Source organism: Erythrolamprus reginae, chromosome 3, assembly GCF_031021105.1.
Source record: "Erythrolamprus reginae isolate rEryReg1 chromosome 3, rEryReg1.hap1, whole genome shotgun sequence".
Taxonomy (NCBI): Eukaryota; Metazoa; Chordata; class Lepidosauria; order Squamata; family Dipsadidae; genus Erythrolamprus; species Erythrolamprus reginae.
Window position 1 is genome coordinate 174,663,714 of NC_091952.1, and position 25,350 is coordinate 174,689,063.

At 39.7% G+C, this 25,350-nt stretch overlaps 1 protein-coding gene across 3 annotated transcripts in view; it reads right to left on the minus strand.

Moving 5' to 3' along the window:
* The window catches only part of F13A1 (coagulation factor XIII A chain), a 178,416-nt gene that overhangs the window by 92,393 nt on the left and 60,673 nt on the right, over positions 1–25,350 (minus strand). For all 3 annotated transcript variants that reach the window (XM_070747201.1, XM_070747200.1, XM_070747199.1), the window contains exons 4-5: positions 8,446–8,697; positions 4,924–5,042 (exon numbers count right to left, since the gene is read on the minus strand). In XM_070747201.1, coding sequence (XP_070603302.1) covers positions 4,924–5,042; positions 8,446–8,697 — 371 coding nt within the window. The remainder of the gene's footprint in view (positions 1–4,923; positions 5,043–8,445; positions 8,698–25,350) is intronic.

Consider the following 25,350-nt stretch of genomic DNA (forward strand, 5'->3'; position numbering starts at 1 on the left):
TGCATAAGTGCACCAGTGTGCCTTCCGTCCCCTGTCCAATTGTCTCTCCTTATCTGATTTATCTTTTCTTCCTTTCATATATGATCTCCTATACTTTTATATCTTTTCTTCTCTCCTTTTCTTCATTTATATTACTACATATCTATTCTCTTCAATGTGTATTTTGTATTGGACAAAATGAATGAATGAATGAATGAATGAATGAATGAATGAATAAACCTTTTCATTCTCGCTGTAGCCATTTTTGTCAATGATTAGCATTGAGGAACTTGGCAAAGAGTCTTCCTTCTCAATACTTTCTGACCTTGCCATGGCTTTTGTGTAACAAATGATTTAATCCTGTTAGCCTGTTCGAACAGCTTGCAGGGGTTAGATCTGTCTACTGAGTGATTCCATTTTCTAACCAGAATGAAGTGAATGGGTCGTCACTGGTAATTCTAGCTTGGCCCTCTGGCAGTTGATGTATGGTATTCCGCAAGGCTTTTATCACTGAGACTGCTATCATCTATAATCTATAGGAAACTGCTGACAGAGATCATTGCTGATGGGCATCATAAATAAGCCAATATTGTTCTCCCTCAAGTTCTATATTTCATTAGCTAATCATCAAAGACCAATTGTCTTATTACTAAACCAGTGTATTGAGGCTGTGGTTAAATGAATGAGCTGAAATATAATCTAAACAGGGTGGAAATGAAGCAAATAAGAAGATCTAGCACTATAGAGAGCAGGTTGTCCTGCCTTTGACAGATTAGTCAATAAACTTTATGTCTGCTCCAAGAATTGAGAGATACTACTGAAACCTGCTTTATCCTTAGGAAAACATTTATACTACACAGTTATATGAAAGCCACTCTTTTCTAGAGGCCAGAAACCTTTCCATGATTTTGACCCTCTAATCCAGAACCTTGAGAGGGATCACACTGTGCTTTATACAGGATTAAATCGAAGGTGATACAAGTGTCAGCTAATATAGAGGGCTGATGGCTTATACATTTGAATGCCTCTACCCTGCATTTTCTGGAAATTCTGGAATGGGATCCAGTTGCCATGTGGATATTGTTGTACTTAGGGTACCAATAACAATTGGTACCCTATATGTATATTGGGTACCAATTCCTTCAATATACCAGGGTGATCCGACATAAAAAACATATAACCCTTCCCTGGTACAGAGCTGAAGGGATCAGGTCTGGTGACTCAGCTGTTAATTCTCTGCCTTACAAGGCAGAAGCTGCCGGATCAAATCCCAGTAAGGGTGTGGGTAGCTGATGAGGCTAGAACAAGGCCGAAATGGTGCCATCCTAGTCTCCCTTAATTTTAAAATTTCAGCAAAAAACATGTGATATATATATGTGATGTTCCTTCAATACACAGGGTGATTCGACACAAACATATGTAACCGTTCCCTGGTACAGAGCTGAAGGGATTGGATACTGTAGCCTAGAAGTTAATTCTCTGCCTTACAAGGTAAAAGGTTGCAGGTTCAAGTCCCAGTGAGGGTATGGCTAGCTGATGAGGCCAAAATAAGGCCGAAATAGATCTATCCTAGTCTCCCTTAATTTTCAAATTCAGCAAAAACAAAAACAACAACAACAACAACACATATAGATAGAATTATCGGCTATCAATAAAATTAACTGCCTTGGAAATGGCCCTGGGTTGCGCCAAGAGGCAAAAAAGGAGCTGTGATGTTCCTTCAATATACCAGGGTGATTCGACACAAAAATATGTAACCCTTCCCTGGTGCAGAGCTGAAGGGATTGGATACTGTAGCCTAGAGGATAATTCTCTGCCTTACAAGGCAAAGGTTGCAGGTTCAAGTCCCAGTGAGGGTATGGCTAGCTGATGAGGCCAAAATAAGGCCAAAATAGATCTATCCTAGTCTCCCTTAATTTTCAAATTCAGCAAACAGCAACAACAACAACATATATATGTGTGTGTGTGTGTGTGTGTGTCAGAAATTAATTATTTCTCTGACTGAACTTCTTGTAATTAAGATAATAAAGGAGATAGGAGTCACAATGATGAAGTTCTGCTTAGAGACCAAATTATTATCAAATTATCCTACATAGAGAGGATTGGGCTCCACCCAGTGAAGGGCTGCAAAATATTTTACTACCGCACTGTGGGCATAGCTTATTTTGTAGGTGTGGCTTGCTGGCCACATGACCAGGTGGGAGTGGCTTGATGGTCATGTCACTGAGAGGTGGCTTAAAGGTCATGTGACTGGCTTAAAGGTGTCCAACTTGACATCACTCATGTCAATGGTTAGGGTTAGGGTTAGGGTGCCTGGCCTCTCCGCGCCTCAAAGAGATACAATTTCCCTATCTATTTACTATTACTGAACATCCAAAATATACTATTTAATTCTGTGTATATGTGCCATATGTGTATATACATATTACACTCAGGCACACAAAAATACACATTATCTACTATATAAACTGTATGTGTATGTACACATACACGTGCGCACACAGCTCTTCTAAAATTATACACATTCAACCTCTTTTTCTGCTATAGGAAAAACATACCGAGAGCCCAGAAGGGAAAAAAAAGAAAAAAAAATCATTTTTTTTCTACTGGTTCTGTATACCTGACCAAAATGTTTCTATCAGTTCTGCGTATCTGACCATACCTGTAGGAGCCCATCACTGGGTCCATCACTACAGTATTGCCTGAACTTGCTGGTCTGACTGCGTCTAGAGATGTCCTCTACATCTAGTTATCTTCCAAAGAGCTTTTCTTCTTTCATTGATGATAGTTACTCATTAATCTTAAATTAGAATATAACAGTAGGTAATGGAAACCTAGTCTGAAGAAATTGGGCCCCATTGAATGTTTGATTCAATTAGCTAATCATGCCAAATTGCCTCTTCAAAAGAGCTGGAAGCTGCTGAATACCTTTTATAATTACCGTTAGATGTTTATTTATGTATTATATCATAGTCATGTGCCTCATAGATAAATCAGAATTAAAATCTGTGATAAAACCCATATAAGAAGATGGTGATTGTTTTTACAAACAATGTGGTGTGATGGTTGTGGCTAAGTCTTAAAAAACAGGCCAAAAACAGGCTTTAGTCCACTCTTAGTTGGATCATCCTCAACTCACTGGTTGATTTAAGACTAGACACTCAGTTCAACCTACTTCACAGTGTGGTTGCTGCAGGGAGGAGGAAATGATGGATGGATATGTTGTACATGCCGTTTTTAGTTGTTGGAAAAAAAGTGGGTGATAAATATAACATAAACACACATATACACATCATCGATCTGGAGCAAGCTGAGATACGGGCTCAGGCCTTTCAAACTTTTATTCCTTTGATTAATTCTGTTACGTATTACAAGGCAGTCAGCCATATACTCTCACTCATTGGCAAGATTCAGCCGGTTCCGGCCAGTTCGTGTGAATTGGTTGTTAAAATTTTGCATGCGCACATGTGCAGCGCTGAATTTGTTTAAAAAATGCCCCCAAAAGCTGAAATCAAGATGGCGATGCATGTGCAGTGCCAGAATGTCAGCTTCTGCACATGAGCAGGGGGGGGGGAAGGGGAACTTTTTTAAAAAAAAAAATCCCTCCCCCCCAAAAAAGACCAGCACCGGCAGAACCCGTTCCATGACATCTACTGATTCGTGTGAACTGGTCTGAACTGGGAGGAACTCACCTCTGTTTTTCCAAATGCAGTAAGTGAGGTTGAATGTGTATATTTTTAGAATATAATTAGAATATTATAAATATAATTTTAGTGGTGTGTGTGTGTACATACAAATACAGTATATATAGTAAATCATGTATCTTTTTGTTTGCCTATACACAATCTATACTATGTGTTCTGCCGGGGTGTCCCAACCACCCGTAATTACACAGTAATTAGTCCAGAAAGACACACACCACATGATAGAAGGAAAACCAAAAGTCTTTATCAACAGAAAAGCAGAACAAACTCCCTTTTTAAATGTCAAAGGGATTTTCTGGTACACACAAGGCACAGGTTAAATGCAATCCAATTTCTCACCCAATAACTGGGAAATTGAGTCCAAATTCCAAAGTCCAGGAAGTCCACACACAGTCTTGAACAGGGAAACAGCAAAACCACGATCTTGACGAACTATGAATCAGATAAACTTCCACGAGGCTAAACCAGCACGCTGTTCTTTTTATCTGTAGCACTAATTACAGCAGCCCCACCCAACCACAGGTGGCCTCACTTATCTCCTGTAATAATCCTTCAGTAGTTCTACGCATGCATGGGTCTGTCATAAGTTCTTGTTCAGAATCCAGGGATGATAAGGATGATTGATCTCCTCCTGGGCTGTCTGCCAAACTCCCCCCTTCCCTGCTAGTCACGCTTCCTTCGTCAGAGGAGCCTTCGTCAGGAGATTCTATCGGGACCAAAACAGGCCTGTGGCATGTGGATGTTTCCCCCACATCCACCTCCATATTCCTTGGGGCAGGAGCTGGGCCAGAGCCAACCACAACACTATGTAATATGTATGTACACATATGGCATATATACATAGGATTAAATAGTGCATTTTGAATGTTCCGGAGTAGTAGTAGGAGTAAATAAATAGACAGGGATATTGTATCTTGTTGAGACTTTGAGGCAAGGAGAGGCTAGGCAAGGCACCCCTTTACGTAAGTGATGTCATGCTGACCACGCCCACCCAATCACATGACACCGACCACTCAGCACACCCAACCAGTCTCCTAACCACCAAGCCACACCCACACAACCAGGTGTTAAAAAATTTGAATTCCACCACTCCACTCATTTGCCTAGCCGTAGGTGTATTTGACTAAGCAGGAGTAAATCAGGTTTTAACAGGATCACTCTATTTGCTAGGAGTGTAGCATTCAAAGAGTGCAGCATTTAGTAAAAAAAACTATTCTTCATTTATTTCAAAAGGATTTACCTGACCATAGTTCCAGCTTCTTGACCGTGTATTTTCAGGGTCCCCATAGAAAATAACCCCAAGGTCATTCAGGACATACTCTTTCCTTTCATCTTCTTCATCCATAAACACCGCATCCTCTGCATCAGATTTTTGTTTATAAAAACAGGTTAACACATGTACTTTGCTAGGAATAAATATTGGAATTTAATACAGCTGAATGACAGAAGAAAAGGCAGCCGTTCCTTCATCTATCACAGCACATAATATATTTTCTCATCACACAATTCTCTGCAACTGGAAATGAAGCATGCTCCAAATTTTTTTTAAAAAAGAAAAGAAGGATCATAACTCTCAACTATTTTGAGCAAGAGCTGTAAAGCATGATTAAATTGTCACCTCTTATCAGGCACTTTATGATTCTGGGTTATTAAGCTGAAATGTCTGAGAGCTGTGAGAGCATTAAGCGCCCACACCGCAGATCAAAGAATTATCTTGAAACTTCGTAATTGTAATTGTAAGCAATTCTACATAAAAAAGATTTAAAGGATTAACCTGTTTCGGAAGAGTTGCACATTGTGACAGGCATGAACATGGTCCCTTTCAACATAGAAGGTAGACTTTTAAATAGCCACTTATTTCATGTGAAGATTGAGAGGCAAGGAGGAACATTTTATAATAGACAGCGCTTTCTGGTTTAGGCTGAAGATGCTGGAGAACCCCTCTGGACCTGCATTTTTAATGAATTAACCCAATCCATATTACCTAAATTACATTTTTGGATTTTGCAGGGAATATCTTACAATATCTTACAAATATTAAGGAAACTCACTAGTCCTATAGAAATCTACATTAAGAACCAGTGTTCCCTCTAATTTTTTTTTTTGGGGGGGCGGAAAAGTATAGTGTCTGAGCGGCAGTCCCTTCGGGATTGGGCGGCACAGAAATAAATAAATAAATAAATAAATAAATAAATAAATAAATAAATAAATAAATAAATAAATAAATAAATAAATAAATAAATAAATAAATAAATAAATAAATAGATAATTAATTAATAAATAAATAAATAAATAAATAATAAATAAATAAATAAATAAATAAAAATAAATAAATAAAAATGAATAAATAAATAATAAATAAAAATAAATAAATAAATAAAAATAAATAAATAAATAAAAATAAAAATAAATAAATAAATAAATAAATAAATAAAAAATAAAATAAATAAAAATAAATAAATAAACAAACAAACAAACAAACAAACAAACAAATAAATAAATTTTGCCTCAGAGAATTTCAAAATAAAATACTGTACTGTGTGTCTATAACAGTGAGCTCATAATAGGGCTACTCTATCAATATCAAAATGCCACTTAAATAGTTGAGCTAGTTTCAAACTAGATTTTGATTTTCTTTCTCTCTTCCTTACTCCCATTCTTTTTCTTTCTCTTTTCCTTCCTCTCTTTTTTCTATCTGTTTCTCTCTCTTCCTCTCTTCCTCTCTCTCTCCTTCCCTCTCACTCTTTCCCTCTCGGCTTCTGGGCAGGTTTGGAAAACTCTGAGTTGATGATGATTTTTAAGTGAGCGATTGCTCACTGCTCAGCTTAGAGGGAACTATCAGCAGAGCCAAAGTTCCTGGGTTTGTCATTTCAGAATATCATGAGCTAAACACCTCTTTATATGTTTACAAGTGGGACCTGACTGGTATTGTGCCATAATTCCTTCAGTTTTTTTCCAAAAAACTTCATATGTCCTTTGGAGAATTTTTTTTTTATTATTGCGCTGAATGCATCCCAAAATCAGGCATCTTAAGTTTCTTTTTTTAAAGAAATGATGATAGGTAGATAATTTCCACATAGCAGGGTTTTTTAATGATGGATGCTTAAATATGTAAAGCAAGGCAGCCGTTCAAAGAATGGCAGAATGCATGTATAAATAAAAAATATATACTGGGAATCCATTGTGTGGTGAATGAAAATTCCAGCACAATCCTGAGGAAACTTTCTCCATATACATTGCGGTGGTGGAGGCAAATATTAAACCTTCCCTCCACAATCCTCCCTCTATCTATGTTTCCTTTTTAATTGAAAGCTTTAAATGTGATGCATTTGGAATCATAATCTATTTGCTCCTGTCAGAGGGATGATTCAATATGGCCAGGAGATTGTGTTCTGTCTCTGTCATTCTCTTTCTTTCTCATTAATTGAATTATATTTATCTGAAAACAAGATTAGAGTTTCCTTGATAACATCCATTTCAAAATGATGAACGAAGGCAGCCCTAGGGTGGAGAAAATGTCTTCAGAGTGTGAAGTTATCTGCATTTTAGATAATATTCTACTTATATTTCTTATATAGGTGTAATATCTACCTGTTTCCATCTATTTAGATGCAAACTCAGTTAACTTGGCATCCTCTAATAATTAGATTTTAGCTTCCATGGTGTTGTGGTTAGCTCCGGCCCAGCCCCTGCCCCAAGGACTGTGGATGTGGGGGAGACATCCACATGCCGCAGGCCTGTTTTGCTCCCGGTGGAATCTAATGATGAAGGCTCCTCTGACCAAGAAGACATGAGTGACAGGGAGGAGGAGAGTATGGCAGACAGCTCAGAAAGAGATCTAGCTCCTCCTTGGATTCGGAACAAGAGTTAATGATACAGCCATGCATGCGGAGAGCGATGCATAGGCAACAACAACTGAGATATTATTATCAAAGAAAATGAGGCCACCTCTGGTTGGGTGGGGCTGTGGTAATTAGTGAGGCTGCTATAAATAGCAGCCTGTGGGTTTGGCCATTGTGGAGGATTATCTGATCGGTATGTTTCGTGCCTGCTTTGCTGACTTTGACCTTTGTGTGCTGATTTTCCCCCGCTTTGAAACTAAACCAGAGCCAAGTGTGTTTCACTTTGTGAAAGAAGAAGGACTGTGAATTACCTCACAGCTGCAAGCTAAGTATCACAGAACTGATAAGGGACTTGTACAAATTACCAATTGGTTTGGAGACAAGTGCTCTTTGCTATACAAAAAGAGTGCTTTGTTTATTTGCATTTTTCGGTATAAAGAACATTGTTTTGAATTTTCAAACGTGTGTGTTCGAAATTGTATCTGTGCATTTTTGGGAGGATTCTACCAGAGAGCTCGACAGAACAGATTGTGAACTTATCTGCCTTTTAGATAATATTCTACTTATATTTCTTATATAGGTGTAATATCTACTTGTTTCCATCTATTTAGATGCAAACTTAGTTAACTTGGCATCCTCTAATAATTAGATTTTAGCTTCCACATTAAGTGGCAGGGGACTGGAGAATAGTTGTCTAATAGCAGCCATTAGTGTGGCTACCTGTAAACTACACAGGTTTCTGGTAACGCAAGTCAATGATGAACATCAAGAAACTGCAGAAGGAGACAAACTATCTGGACTTCTCAATTGCCTCTATTTAGAAAGTCAGATTAAGGGGGTGGTGGAATAAATTATAATGCAGTTGCGCTTAATATGTGGTTGCTATTGTCATGATCATATACACATTGTATATGCCTTACCTTTACACCAGGGATTGAACAATATGTAAGTATCGGTGTCTAGGTTTCGTCTTGTTCGGAGGATGCCCATTGGAGTCAGCACTGCAACATACATGCGGAATTTCCCCACAATGCAATCTGCAGCTGGCATAATATTCAGGGCCACAGAAGTGTTGGCCCTGTGGGTGATCTTAGCACCCCATTTGTCATTTTCCAGCTCTTGAACCAAAGGAACGCGGATGTAAGTGCCTTTGTTTTGTTGTGGGTATCGTCCTGTAGAGAAAGGGAAGTGAGTTCATTAACTTTGTGAATGACAGTAGCAAATGAAAAGTTTCCTTTCATTGTGATTGCCTAGCAAAATGTGAACCCACAATTACTCAGTATAATATCCATTGCATTGCAGCAAAATAAGTCATGTATCAACAAATATAATTTAGTTCTCTCTCATCAAAGTCTTTGTCTTTAACATTTTGAAATGTTACATAATCAAATCTTACCAAGGCAAGATTTTGTATCATTGCCATACAATGATACAAAACATCTAGAATGCAAAAGAATGGAGAAACACAATATGTTTCTCTATCCTGTTGCATTCTAGATGTTCAAGTATGACAATTCTCAGAATTCTAAGCCAGTATCTTCTAAGAATTTTATAACATTTCCCCCCAATATATTAGAGGAACGCAGGTTGGTCTAGGTTACGGGTAGGCAAAGTCGGCTCTTCTGTGACTTGTGGACTTCAACTTCAAGAATTCATGCTAGCTCTGGAATTCTGCGAGTTGAAGTCCACATGTCATAGAAGACCCAACTTTGCCAAGCCCTGGTCTAGGCCACCACTAAATAAGAAACTGAGTTTAGAGTATGGAGTACTATGGAGAACCATTTTATTTGACAGAACGCTGATGAAAGAACCCAGGAAATGTAGATAACAAAAACAATCTGTATTTTAGTGACTTAACCTAGGAATAACATATAATCAGATGTACCAAAAGCAATACCCCAAGAGAGAGGGCAAATAGAGTTAAGAATGGAATCTAACTTGCCCCCTTCGTGTGATAGCAATAGCACTTATATGAATAGAATAGAATAGAATTCTCTATTGGCCAAGTGTGATTGGACACACAAGGAATTTGTCTTTGGTGGATATGCTCTCAGTGTACATAAAAGAAAATATACATTTGTCAAGAATCATGAGGTACAACACTTAATCATTGCCATAGGGGTCAAATAAGCAATGAAGAAACAATCAATATTAATAAAAATCTTAAGGATACAAGCAACAAGTTGTAGTCATATAGTCATAAGTAGGAATAAATGGGTGACAGGAATGATGAGAAAAAACTAGTAGTTATAGTAGTGCAGACTAAATAAATAGTTTGACAGTGTTGAGGGAATTATTTATTTAGCAGAGTGATGGAGTTCTAATTGTCTTGGTGTGCAGTGCTCTGTAGTGACGTTTTGAGGGTAGGAGTCGAAACAGTTTATGTCCAGGATGTGAAGAGGTCAGTAAATATCATTAGTGATTCATTAATGATTTTCAGGCCTCTCTAAGTGGTTTTTCAGAGCCATCATGTTGCCTCCCCAACAATCTGGGCCTTCAGTTTACTGACCCAATGAAAGGCTGAGTCAACCTTGAGCTGGTCAGAATTGAACTCTTGGCAGCGGGCAGTCAGCCTACAATATTGCATTCTAACCATTGCCCCATCATGGCTCTTGATGCTGATGTATCATAAAGGGGAGGGGTTTTGATTGCACGATCACACTTACTATCAGGATCTTTTGAGGGCTATTTATATTAGCTTCAAGAAGGGCTTTACATTAAACCAAAGGTTGAAATAGTTTTTATGATTGTCATTTCATTGTCTCTGTGTGTATCCTTCTCATGCAAACTAGGTGCTTCAATTCAATTCAATTTATTAGATTTGTATGCCGCCCCTCTCCAAAGACTCGGGGCGGCTCACAACAATAATAAAAACAATATTCCAGCAAAAACAAATCTAATATTAAAAAGCACATAAAACCCTATCATATTTTAAAAAGCAAACAACATATACACATCCAAACATAAATATAAAAAATCCTGGGGGAAAGGTGTCTCAACTCCCCCATGCCTGGCTGTATAGATGGGTCTTGAGTAATTTACGAAAGACAAGGAGTGTGGGGGCAGTTCTAATCTCTGGGGGGAGTTGATTCCAGAGTGCCGGAGCTGCCACAGAGAAGGCTCTTCCCCTGGGGCCCGCCAAACGACATTGTTTGGTCAACGGGTCCCGGAGAAGGCCAACTCTGTGGGACCTTATCAGTCGCTGGGATTCGTGCGGTAGCAGGCAATTCCAGAGGTACTCTGGTCCAATGCCATGCAGGGCTTTAAATGTCATAACCAACACTTTGAATTGTGACTGGAAACTGATCGGCAGCCAATGCAGGCCACAGAGTGTTGCAGAAACGGGGGCGAATCTAGGAAGCCCCATGATGGCTCTCACGGCCGCATTCTGCACGATCTGAAGTTTCCAAACATTTTTCAGAGGTAGCCCCATGTAGAGAGCATTGCAGTAATCGAACCTCGAGGTGATGAGGGCATGAGCGACTGTGAGCAGTGACTCCCTGTCCAAATAGGACAGGGAGTCCTCCTCGCCACAGTCGAAAGGTGCTTCTGTGTCCTCCTTTGTTTCTGATCACTCACACGCACGTACTATCATTCTAACCAAACATGAAATAAAATGGTTTAATTCCCCCCCCCCCAACACACACAATTTCCTGGACCAAAGTGTATAGCTTTAAAGACAATTGGAATTGCTATGGCAAAGCCATGGATTTCTGAGGGGTGTTTGCCCCATGCACACCCTAGTCGTAGAGATTTCTTGCATTTCTGCATAATCATCTAAATGATACAAAGTGTAGCATGCATTTTACCCCTAAGCAACAGCATCTCAGTTACACCGATGTCAGTTTTCACTGTAGTAAGCCTCACTGTTATGTGCCCACCGCCACTATACAAGGATGGAAAATTGCTCCTCACAAACAGCAGAGGGAGCACGAAGACTCAGAAGAGAAACTGCTGGCTGAATTCTCACATTAGCAGTTACTGTATTCTTCCCCTTTGGCAAATATTTCCTCTCATCCTTAAAGTAATATTTTGAAAGCAGGTGTTCGCCACCATAAAAATTAGATTTAAACCATAACTGGGCTCCGTTTTTAATTATTTGGTGCAGCCGCACCTAAACAATCTTAAATGATGCATGTTTCTGCTTCAGGGGAAATGTTTACACAGGATAAGATGCCTATTTTTTTCTCTCCCTTTCCGTGTTTGATTCATTTATTTTACTGTGAGGGGATTTTCATAACTAGTATTAAAACAACAGGCTTCCAGGCAGGTCCAAGAAATGTAATAAATGCGACAGAATGATGAATAACTTGTGAGAAGGGTACGTTACAAGGTGATGTGATAATATCTGGGTTTCTTTGGAGAAATCTTTTGAACAGCTGAAAAGAAAGAATTAGTAAGAAAACACTCCGTGTAAAATCACATTTTGGCAGTAACTAAAACTGGGCAAATAAATATTTACCTATAAAGTGCCAGGGAGCTCAATACCTGAATACCTCATGAAAATACGATTCCCAGGGGATAAACAAAATCCCACAACCATTTCATGTTTTCAATGGATGCTAATTGCTTCCATACAATTAACATGGCATCTAGTATGACCTTGAACCTCAAATAGCTGAAATCAATAGTTAAAACATCAGAAGTATCCATGTATTGTTTCCAGATGCAGTTAAAATCTGCAGGCCTCCACCCTGCTACTGATTCTAACCTAAGACTTTTTACTAAATTTATTTATTGATTTTATTTATTGATTGATTAGATTTGTATGCCGCCCCTCTCCGCAGATTCGGGGTGACTCACAACAATAATAAAACAATATGCAGGCAGTCCTCAATTTACAACAGTTCATTTAGTGACTGTTCAAAGTTACAACGGGCCTGAAAAAAAGTTACTTATGACTGTTTTTCACACTTACAACCAGTCAAGGGCTACCAAAATTTTTTACTACCACACGGTGGGCGTGTCTTATGCATTTTCTTTCAACATCTTTCAGTGCAAATTGTGTGTTCTGAAGTGGAGCTCCATTTTCACTACTCAACTGCGTCCCCCACTGTCCGGGCAGTAGCCCACCCCTGCTTACAACCCAGGGGCGGATTGCTATTATCGCCGCTAATGGTGTGCTGCGTGCACATCTCTGGTTGTCTTTTGCGCATGTACCCACTATGCATGCACATTCCCAGTGTATTTTTGCTTCTGTGCATGCACAGGACATAAAAATGCGCTGAAATCTCATGAGAGGAAACGCGTGCGAGAGAGATTTGGGTGGGTTTTTTTACTTCTGCACATGCGCAGAAGCAAAAAATCACTGAAATCTTGCATGCGTGCATGTCCCCTTGTGAGAATTTGCTTCTGTGCATATGCACGGAGCAAAATATATGAAAAATTGAGGGAAAAAAGATGGCCGTGCCCACAGGTCTGGCACTGGAGCGGTCTTCCACAAATTGTGCAATCTGGGGACTGTTACTGGTGCGCAGATGCATAATGCACTGTAGAAGCCCACTAATGTTACAGAGGGGCGGCATACAAATCTAATAAATAATAATAATAATAACAATAACAATAATAATAATAATAATAATTATTATTATTATTATTATTATTATTATTATTATTATTATTATTATTATTATTATTATTATTGCAGCATCACCTTGGTTGCATGAACAAAATTCAGACATTCTGCAACTGGTTCATACTTACGACCGTTAAACCATGCCCATGATCATGTGACCAGCTTTTGTGACCTTCTGACAAGCAAAGTCAATGGGAAAGCCAGATTCCCTTAACAACAGTGATACTAACATAACAACTGAGTCATTCACATTAACAACTGCAGGCAAGAAAGGTGGTAAAATGGGGCAAAACTCATTTAGCAAATGTTTCATTTAGCAACAGAAATTTGGCTCCCAGTTTTGATCATAAGTTGGAGGCTATTTATATTTTCCTCCTTCCTCGTCCTTCTCTTTGATATTACATCTTTCACCGCGTATGCTTGTAGAATAAAGGACAATCTTGTTTTAGTTAGCTGTTTGATAGATATGTTTGGCTGAAGATGGGTCAAAAATGCTTCAAACGAAAAATACACTGCTCAAAAAAATAAAGGGAACACTTAAACAACACAATATTATTATTATTATTATTATTATTATTATTATTATTATTGTTGTTGTTGTTTTTGTTTGTTTGTTTGTTTGTTTGTTTGTTTGTTTGTTTGCTTGCTTGCTTGCTTGTTTGTTTGTTTGTATGCCGCCCCTCTCCGGAGACACAATATAGCTCCAAGTAAATCAAACTTCTGTGAAATCAAACTGTCCACTTAGGAAGCAACACTGATTGACTATCAATTCCACATGCTGTTGTGCACATTCAACTTTGTACAGAACAAAGTATTCAATGAGAATATTTCATTCATTCAGATCCAGGACATTTTGTTTGAGTGTTCACTTTATTTTGTTTTGAGCAGTATATATATTTTGTTATTCCTCCTGTTTAGTAGTATCATCTTATTTCACTCTCTGACCATACCTGTTATTCACTGAATTGTAATATCTATATACAGTAATTAAAAGGAACAGGAATCCTATCTTCTTTCCTATTCATAAGCACACACATTAAAAAAAGCAATTAACCTAAGCTTACCACCACTTGCATATTCATCAGGAAATATACCATACAGGCAATGCAAGCAGCCACATTAGGATAGCCATTGAATATAAGTAGGTCTTTGCGAAGTTTTACGATGTGCATATTTTATGTCCTCAGATGCAACTTTAAAGTACACTCTTAAATGTCAGTCATAAAGATGCACAATAGTTTAAAAATATGTACCGAAGGACTTATGAAAAGAAGTGGCAAAAGAAATAATGCTTCACACTATGATTTTTCAGAAATATTAGCATCATCAGCACAATTCCAAAATAAATAAATAAAAATAAAACAATGTTATTTCTAGTGAACAGCTTTCAACCTCAAGAGTCAGATAGACTTCATTCCTTTTTCCCCAGGCTTTAATACATTTTTTTTCAGGTATTACTCGGTAAACTGATTTGTACCATAAGCTGATTTGAATGTGGAATAGCCCTCCTAGGACTGTATTATATTCAATACTATATTCTTACCAATGAATCCCTAAGCAAAAGGAAGGTTTAGACTCAAAATTATTTGTAATGGCTAATTTAGAAGATGTTTGTATAAAGATAGTACTCTTAAAGTACTGGCTTATTATCCAGAAAGTGAATTTATGCAAAGAAATCAATACTTCCTTGATAGCTTGGTATCATTTTCAACCAATGTAAAAAAAGCAAGCAACTAAAAAACTCAAAATATTTAAGTAATTTATTTTATATGGTCAGTGAGTGGCATGGTGGCGTGGACCATCTTTCTGGGATGGTTTAATGAATCCTGCATTGAGCACGGGATTGGACCCGATGATGCTGGAGGTCCCTTCCAACTCTATGATTCTATGATTCTAATCGTGAAGATGTTTGCTTCTCACTTGGAAGTTTGAGAATTCAGTCCTAGATAGTGGCAGGTATGGCTCTCCTAGGGCACAAAACAAGAACAAAAAACCTTCCTGCCACATTGGTGTCAGGAAGGGCATCCAGCTCAGCTCCATCCAGTTGCCCCGACTCTATCCCAAATTAAGGAATTACAGGGCTGTAAAAAGTGAGTTTTATTTTATATGGCCAGTAATGTTTACATTCATTCATTCATTCATTCATTCATTCATTCATTCATTCATTCATTCATTCATTCATTAGATTTCTATGCCACCCTTCTCCTTAGACTCAGAGAAACTCACAATAAAAGTTAATACAAAACATGTAAGAAATCTGAATTAAAAATACTTAAAATTAATCAATCACATTCACCCCATCATTGGCTAGATGTTAAGACTCAGTGGCCCCAAGCCTGTCAGCAGAAGGCGGAGAGAGTGGGTGCAGTGTGAATCTCTGGAGGGAGTTCATTCCAAAGGGCCGGGGCCATCACAGAGAAGGCTCTTCCCCTTGGTCCTGCCAGGAAGCATTGTCTGGCCGATGGGACCTGGAGAAGGTCAACTCTGTGGGACCTGACCGGCCGCTGCGATACATGGGGCAGAAGATGGTCCCATCTAATCCAAAATCCATATCTATAGATAATAAAACGGATAGAAACTTAAAGGAAATTTCTTTTAGCCCATGTCTTTTCTGTAACATTATAATTCAGCAACTGTGTTAAAGGGGAATGAGATTTTTGTATGAGAAATGGTTGATAATCATAGGAAAAAGGCATAAATTTGACAAGGGCTTTCTTTCTTCATGCATACATTTAGATAAAATCATTATTTTAAAGATTTTGAATATAGTTATAGGCAATAGCAGTTTGCAACCAGGATGGATAAGGACGCTACACCAGTAGTACCCACGCCTTCTGCTTGCATCTCAGGTGGGAGATGGCCGTGTGAAGCCGGATGGGATCCGGCAGGAGAGAAGGAAGCTTGTCCGAGGCCAGGAAGGAGGAAAGAGGAAAAAAGCAAGGAGTGCAGACACAGCAACAGCAGCAGGGGGAAAAAAGGAGAGCTGAGCCGAGACCAGTAATCCAGGAACTGACAGCCGCCGATCAGCTGAAGCTGCACACACATCTTCATTTCTGCCCGGTGGAACCGCGTTCCACCCCGTCCTGCCTGCTGCCCACCCCTATAGGTCTTATAGGGTTTTCAGAAGTATGGAATAAAGCTTTATGTTTGGTGGGAAAGGGTGTCTGAGTCCTCCATATTGATCCAACAGCAGATATATCATATTGCCCCGGAAGCGGAGTAAAGACGCTGAGACAGTATATGGATTTAAATATAGGGTCACTTTATTAAATTAGCATAAATTTAAATCACGTCAACTTAAATAATGTTAATTTAAATAACTTCAATTCAACTGTAAGCAAAGGACCTGCAGAGGCCAAAAACTAACGGGGCGGAAATTCCTATCAAAACCTTCCTAGGCAATTTATTGGGCATAACTCCTTGCTGAACCAGGTGAAGGTAGCCACCTTCACCTGGATCCGAGCCACGCCCATAAGCGTGTGGGAGGAGCTCACCCTCCAACCCCGAGGGAAATTGGATCCAGTGAGTCCCATGGGCATCCTCTCTCCAATCCCCAAAGTTGCACCAACCTATAGTTCATGCAGAGAGGCCATCCATCATCTTTTGAAAAGATGCCCAAAAGGAGAAGGCGCAGTTGCTGCTACTGCGCATTTCCGTCCCTAACCTGCCAACCCCAGTGACCATAGGGAAGCGAAATTTATCAAATGTATATCTACATAGCGCCGCACCCCCTAACCAGTCCATCCTTACCATCAGTGTGGAATAGGCAAAAAACGGCCACCCCCGTAGGGGAGGCCGCCAAAAATTCCTATTCGGCCCCGAAGCGACCTCTTCTAGGCACACTGCATGAAAGAGGAGGGCGGGTGGGTGTTCATTTCAGGATGCCCGAGGGAAAAGGAGGAGGTCCGCTTTGTACCGCCCTTAAATAGGGTGGTCTAGGACCTCCCCCAAGACCCAGGAGGCAGCCCACCGCCTTGGCATGCTGCCAAAAGCCGAACTTCCGGTTTCACCGGAAACCGGAAGTTTGGAGTTCCATGGAGCTCGAAGCAGCATCGCCCGGCTCCTGGGGGCAATATCGGCTGGCGTATTAAAGCACTGGCCATGCATTAGTTTATATAAAAATCTCCTCTTGCTCTTCTTTTTTCTTTCACTTTTTTTAGTCAAAACATACAGAAAATCTCATTTTTCTGACTCCCCTCACCTTTGTCAAATGCTTTTTAGCCCTTCTCTCTCTCTCTCTTTGTCATTTCAAAGTTTGTCCCCATAGCAGCGAGCATGATTTTAGGATCTAAGTGTATATAAATAAACTTTGGTTTGAAAACACGGTTCTGATTTTTATCGTTGCAAAAGATGATTTATCCCATATTCTATCCAATCTTCCTAAATGATGATTCGGTTTGTCTTCAGCACATCTTACCGCTTGGGGCATTGATGGCAAACCTTGTTTTGCTCAGGTGTTAAAAGGGCACGTGCGTAATAGCACGCACATGCATGCCCACACCCACAATGCAATGCCCTCCTTCTACGCATGGATGCACAACCCTCCATGTGCTTTCCCCCCGCGCACGGGCCTCACTGAAGCCTCCAAATTTCTGGTAGGCCCATTGGGTCTGTTTTTCACCATCCACAGGCTTTGGAGGCTTTCCTGAAGCCTGGTTGAGGGCAAAAATGGCCTTCCCTGCCCTCCGGTAGGTCAAAAATCAGCTGGCCAGCATGCATATGTGCACTGGAGCTGACATAGACCAATGCTTCATGTGCCCTTAGATATGGCTCCATGTGCCATAATTGCCTTAGGGCGTTAAAATAAATGAAAGGAGGAATACTTTGTAATAAAGGGTACTCGAAGCTAATTATTCAAATGGAAAAGTCTGAATCTGTCAGATAAATATTTGTATGTTTCCTCATCACAAGGGCATAAAAAATTATTCATTCAAATGAAGTTTTTATTGTGGTATTTTGGTAAAATGTTCCCCTTCTCTAATATAGAAATCCTAACAGAAATCCTTTGAAGGAAGAATTATTTATGACCGTTAAGCCATGTTTCCTAAAATGAATGGAACACACATATTCACAGAAGTCTTGCATGCCAGCTGCTAAGCTAGGAAAAACAAATATGTCGACTTGAAGCACAATTGTGTCATGCTTTTTAATATGGTTAGGCATAAATGAGCAGGGAAGTTCACACTTTCAGACTGGGTGAAACTGAACATTTATAGCACAGTTCTTGTCAGTGCAGTATTGAATCATGATTAATTGTTGTTCTGCCGGGCTCTCCGGTAGGAGCCTCACGAAAATTCAAGGATACAAATTTCAGACACACACACGTTTGAAAATTCAAAACAATGTTCTTTATCACAAAATTCAAAATAAACTAAGCACTCTTTTTGTATTGCAAAGAGCACTCATCCCAAAACAACCGGGTAGCCTGTACAATTTCCCTTAAGCAGTCATTAAGTACTTAGCTAGCAGCTGTGAAGAAACTTCACACCCCTTCTTCTTCCAACAAAGTGAGACACACACACACACACGTTGCTTTGCTTTGGTTTCAAAGGCGTGAAAAATTAATAAAGTCCAGAAAACAGCAACACATGATTCCTGAAGAACTGCGATCGGATACTCTTCCACAATGGCCAAACCCACACTCTGCTATTTATAGTAGCAACCATAATTACTGGAGCCCCACCCAAACACAGGTGGCCTCTCTTATCTCCTGTAATATGTCCTTACTTGGTCTCTTCTACACATAATTCTGCGCTTGCGTGGGTCCAAGACATTTTCATCTGAATCAATGGAAGATGAGGGAGATTGACTGCCTGGGCTGTGTGCCAAGCCCCCCTCTTCCAAGTCACTCCCACCTTCTTCTTCGTCCGAGGAAACTAAACTCTGAACTGACTCTGTCGGCAATAACACCGGTCTATGACATGTTGAAGTTTCCCCTGCATCCACCTCCACATTCCCTGGGGCAGGAGCTGGGCCAGAGCCAACCACAACAATTGTTACTTCCATTTGTTACCTATCCTTTTTTAGCATATCTGACAGAGAAATTAAAATAGCATGTATGTATACGCCTTATAATCCCCATCCAAGAATGATGTAATTATGTTGCTCTCATCCAAGTAGTCTCAAAATTTTCAAATACAGGAATTCTGCATCTAGTTTTCGTCACCATATTACAAAAAATATGGTGTTTTTAGTTGCAAAGAAGAGCAACTAAGATGATTAAAAGCCTGGAAACAAAAACATATGAAAACAGTCACAGCATTTGGCTATGGCCAGTCCAGGAAAAAAAGTATAAGGGGTGACATGATAGCAGTATTCCATAAAGAAGAGGACATCAATTTATTTTCCAAAACACACAGAGGCAGGACGAGAAACAATGGATGAAAACTAATCAAGGAGAGAAGCAACCTGGAATTAAGGAGAAACTTCACAACAGTGAGAAAAATTAACCAGTGGAATAGTTTGCCTTCAGAAGTTTATTTATTCATTCATTCATGTAAACATATTTACATTCAAAATGTGGTTGTTGCTACTGTAATTTTCAGACTTTTATCTGAAAGAAAAATGTTAATATATTCCAAAATATTTATTTATTTATTTGTTTGTTTGTTTGTTTGTTTACATGTTTTGTTATTTGTTAAACTCAGTACAGTGTTCCCTCGGTTTTTGCGGGGGATGCGTTCCGAGACTGCCCGCGAAAGTCAAATTTCCGTGAAGTAGAGATGCGGAAGTAAATACACCATTTTTGGATACGAACAGTATCACAAGCCATCCCTTAACACTTTAAACCCCTAAATTACCATTTCCCATTCCCTTAACAACCATTTACTCACCATTATTACTGGTACTCACAATTGAATAAGACACTTAGTGATCCTGATATTTATAAACATAATTATTTATTAACAGTAATTAATTTTTTTGCGATAAAAATGCTGATTGGCCGAGATTTCGGCCAACCAGCAATGGCAGACGAAAGTTTGGTGATGACGTATGATGTCATCGGGTGGGAAAAACCGTGATATAGAAAAAAAACCGTGAAGTATTTTTTAATTAATATTTTTTTAAAAACTGTGGTATAGGCTATTCACAAAGTTCGAACCCGCGAAAATCGAGGGAACACTGTATTGGATTGCTAGTTGGTACGAGCCACACTGCGTACCGGTAGCAAAAAATGGAGCTGTGCGTGCAGCTCCACATCACTGTTGTGTCCGTGTGTGTGTCCTGGTTAAATTTTGCTCCTGTGCGTGTACAGGAAGCAAAATCTTGTGAGAGGATGTGCCCGCATGATTTTGGCAATTTTTATGCTTCTGCGCAGGCATGGAAGCAAAAAAGTTGCCAAAATCTCACTCTCGCATGCGTACTCTCATGAGATTTCGCATCCTGCATATGCACAGAAGCAAAATCTCGTTGGGGCATGCACACATGCACATCGATGATGCGGGGCTGCACACGCATCGCAGCGGTGGCGGCAGTAAACAAGACAAAATGTCAAACTCTAGATTTCTACTTTTTATTTTGCGTCTTGTGGCTATAAATAAAATTATGTACAGGTGGTCCTCAACTTACAACAGTTCATTTAGTGACCATTCAAAGTTACAACCGCACTGAAAACAGTGATGTATGGCTGTTATTCACACTTATGACCTGTTCTGGTACCAATCAACTTTTCCAAGTCAGATAACTCAGCACAATGAGGCATCACAGATCATTTTATTACAGGAATTCTCACAATAACTCACAGTTATGATGCGATTCTTCTGCAGTATAATAATAAATGGGCTGATATGATCAAAATTCAGAAGCTTGATCATGCGGTTAATATTTAAGATGGTTGCCTGGGGTCATGTGATCTTCTTTTTTGCCCCTGTGACAAATAATGTCAATGGGGATGCCAGATTCACTTAACAACCAGGTTACTAACTTAACCCCTGCAGTGATTCACTTAACAAGACATGTCACAAAATGGGGCAAAACTCACTTACAAAATGTCTCCTTTTGCAACAGAAATTTTGGGCTCAGTTGTGGTCGTAAGTCGAGGACTGCTTGTATACATTCAACTATAGAGGCCCCACTGACACGTCAATTGGGAAAACCATGGGAGGCACGAGGTCTTTTCAGTGATGGATCCTTAATTGCCTATTTTTAAAACATCTGCCTGCTTTGAACCTGCCTTTAATTGTAACTGATGGGTTAATCAATACTAACTGTGCTTGAATAACTGCTGTGGTTCCAACTTTTCTGCAGCTAGTCCTCAACTTGGGATCAAATTGTCGCTAAGCAATGTGGCTATTAATTGAGTCACACCCAACTTTACAATTGTTTTGCCATGGTTACTAAGTGGGTCATGCAGTCATTAATTAATTCCATGTATCCCTATTAACTTGTTTTTTGGGAAATCTCCTGGAAAGTTGCCAATGGCAGTTATAACAGGTAACAGTACCATAGTTAACAACAATTAAACAAAAGGTTAAAATCAAGAGCATGGATGGTACAGAGGTGGACTTTGTTTTTCATATCCTATCAATATCCTAGCATTCTTGAAGAAGGTGAAAAAAAATCCTTGTTCCGTGATGTAAATGATTTTATACATCTTAATGGTATCTCCCAATTTTTGTAAGTTAAAGAACCTTCCTACTCTTGATTCTTTTAGGACTTTTTAGGAAATTATTCGACCATCCAATCTGCTGTGTTTTTTCTAACACTATTATATTTTAATTTTTGCAATTTATGAATTGACAAGAAGTCACATTCAGTGCAAACCAAAATTAAATTAAATGGGGCTACCTTTGAAAAGTGTTAAGAAACTTCAGATCGTGCAGAACGCAGCCGCGAGAGCCATTGTGAGGCTTCCAAGATTCGCCCACATTTCTTCAACACTCCGTGGCTTGCATTGGCTGCCGATCAGTTTCTGGTCACAATTCAAAGTGTTGGTCATGACCTTTAAAGCCCTACATGGCATTGGACCATATTACCTCCGGAACCGCCTGCTACCGCACGAATCCCAGCGACCGATAAGGTCCCACAGAGTTGGCCTTCTCCGGGTCCCGTCGACTAAACAATGTCGTTTGGTGGGCCCCAGGGGAAGAGCCTTCTCTGTGGCAGCCCCGGCCCTCTGGAACCAACTTCCCCCGGAGATTAGAGCTGCCCCCACCCTCCCTGTCTTTCATAAACTATTCAAGACTCACTTATGCCACCAGGCATGGTGGAGTTGAGCTATTCCTTCCCCCTAGGCCATTACAAGTTATGCATGGTATGTTTGTGTGTATGTTTGGTTTTATAATAAGGGTTTTTAGTTGTTTTATTAATTGGATTGTTACATGCTCTTTTTATCATTGTTGTTAGCCATCCCGAGTCTACGGAGACGGGCGGCATACAAATCCAATTAATAATAATAATAATTATTATTATTATTATTATTATTATTATTATTATTATTATTATTATTATTATTATTATTATTATTATAATAATAAAACCTCACTGGCAATGTCAAATAATAATAATAATAATTATTATTATTATTATTATAATAATAATAATAATAATAATAATTATTATTATTATTATTATTATTATTATTATTATTATTATTATTATTATTTGACATTGCCAGTGAGGTTTTAGAGGCTAATCGTCATTTGTGCAAAAAGAGGAGATGGAGGCCGCCCAAAAAAGAAGAAGCTCGTTTTGAAGAACTGAAGCAGAATACAGGAGACTGCAACTATGGATATGGATTTATCTTCTTTTACTGTTATATTTCAACATTTCAATTTCCTCTTTCTGTCAAGCTGGAGCCAATTGCCCTATCTTCCATAGAAATGTCACTTGGAATAGTGCACATTGAAATAATGCAAGCAGTTCATGAGATTCATGATCCGCATGAATTGAGACCTTGCATTGGCGGCAATGTTATTTTCAACCTTTTTTCTAACCATCCCTCATGGATCACCAGAAGATGGTCCAATTTGTACTTGGGATATGGACTCCCTGTGGGTTTGCATCCTGATCTCACAGAAGGTTATCTGAAATGACTTCTTTTAAAGATCCCCCTGTCTTTGATCACATGAGCAAACACAGGATGTGATTGACAGAGGATGGAACCAGAAGAGTGTCAGAGACGGTCACCTCATACTTCTCTTCCTGCATGAAGGAAGGCCTACAAAGTGTTTCAGCTTTTGCTCAGATATTTGAAGCCGGTACAAGAGAGGAAAGTTATTCAGCAATTGCTGGTAAGATTTACACTGTAAAATTTACAACCACAGAAGAAACTGAGCAAATGAGCTTAGCCTCCTGTCTCTACAGCACATAAAAGAACTGACACCAGGGACAGGGAACAATATATAATAAAGGTAAAGGTTCCCATCATACATACATGCTAGTCATTCCAAACTGTAGGGGGCAGTGCTCATCTCTATTTCTAAGCTGAAGAGCCAACTGGTCACGTGACCACAGTATCATCATCAGAAACCATGGTCATGTGACTGGCTAAAGACCTATGGGATGCTGTTACCTTCCCACCAAAGGTGGTTCCTATTTTTCTACTTGTGTTTTTACGTGCTTTCGAACTGCTAGGTTGGCAGAAGCTGGGGCAAGTTGTAGGAGAGTGATGGTGAACCTATGGCACGCATGCCACCTGTGGCACACGGAGCTATATCTGCTGACACGCAAGCCATTGTCCTAACTCAGCTCCAGTGCGCATGTACTTGCAAGCCAGCAGATTTTAGACTTGGATTGGCCTCCAAAGGGCCTCCAGAAGGGTGGGGGAAGCCATTTTAGCCCTCCTCATGCTTTAAGAAAACCTCTGGAATCCGGGAGGGCAAAAAATAGGCCTACTGGGCCCAGCCGAAGTCAGGAAATGTGGGAGCAGTTGCGCATGAATAGGGGTGGGGCAGCATGCAGGGGATTACACATGCATGCACAGGGGGCAGACGAGCATTGAATTATGGGTGTGGGCACTCACATGCATGCAATAGGGTGCACACATGTATTTTTGGCACCCAAGGAAAAAAAGGTTCGCCATCACTGTGCTAGGAGCTCACTCTGTTAAGCAGCGCTAGGGATTTAACTGCCAAACTGCCAAACTTTCTGATCGACAAACTCAGTTTCTTAGCCACTGAGCCACTGTGTCACCTCTTAGCAATATGTAATCAGTAGTGATGGGCAAACCCAACGGTTTTCGGGTTCGGCAAGTTCGGAGGAACTTTACGCAAAATTCGTCCGAACCCGAACCGAACCCGAATGGGGAATCCCTCCCACGAAGAGATTCTGGGGGCGGAGCTTTGACATCACCGGCAGGTTGCTGAGGACGCCAAGGTGATCACTTCCTGGATTTCATGGAATCCAGGAAGTGATCACCTTGGTGTCCTTAGCAACCTGCCGGTGACATCAAAGCTCCAAACACTGAACATGACCCTGAACTTTGCCCGAAGTTTGAAAAAAATTTGGGTTCATGTTTGGGATACCCAACACCGCAAAATTCTGTATGGACCTGAATTGTGCGGGTTTGGTTCGCCCATCACTAATAATCAGTATATACAGTATTAATCCGTAGCCTGGTTCACACTACCATATCTAGCTTATAATACATTCTAAACAAATCGGAACCTAACTCTAAGCAAAGGAAGCGAAACAATTTAATGCCTCTGATAATACTTCTACACTTCAAAAGGACCTTGACCAGGTAGCTGAATGGTCTAACAACTGGCAACTGCAAATCTCATCCAACAAATGCTATGTCCTACACCTTGGTAAAAAGAATCCGAATACTAAATACACACTTGGACAAACTGAACTCGCAGAAGACCCTCACTCAGTCAAAGATCTTGGAGTACTCATTTCCAATGACCTAAGTGCCAGGAGCCCACTGCAATAGCATTGCCAAAAAAGCACTAAGAGTCACAAACTTAATTCTATGGAGCTTCTTCTCTAGAAGCACCGATCTACTAACCAGAGCATACAAAACCTTTGTCAGACCAATTCTTGAACACAGCTCACCTGTATGGACTCCACACTGCATAACAGACATTAATACAATTGAAGGAGTCCAGAAATACTTCACAAGAAGAGTCCTCCACTCCTCCTCATGCAACAAATTACCTTATTCCTCCATACTTCAATTACTATGTTTAGAAAATTTACAGCTACACCGCCTCCAAACTGATTTAACTGTTGTCCATAAAGTCATACATCACAATGTACTCCCTGTTAGCGACTACTTCACCTTTAACAACAACAACACAAGAGCATG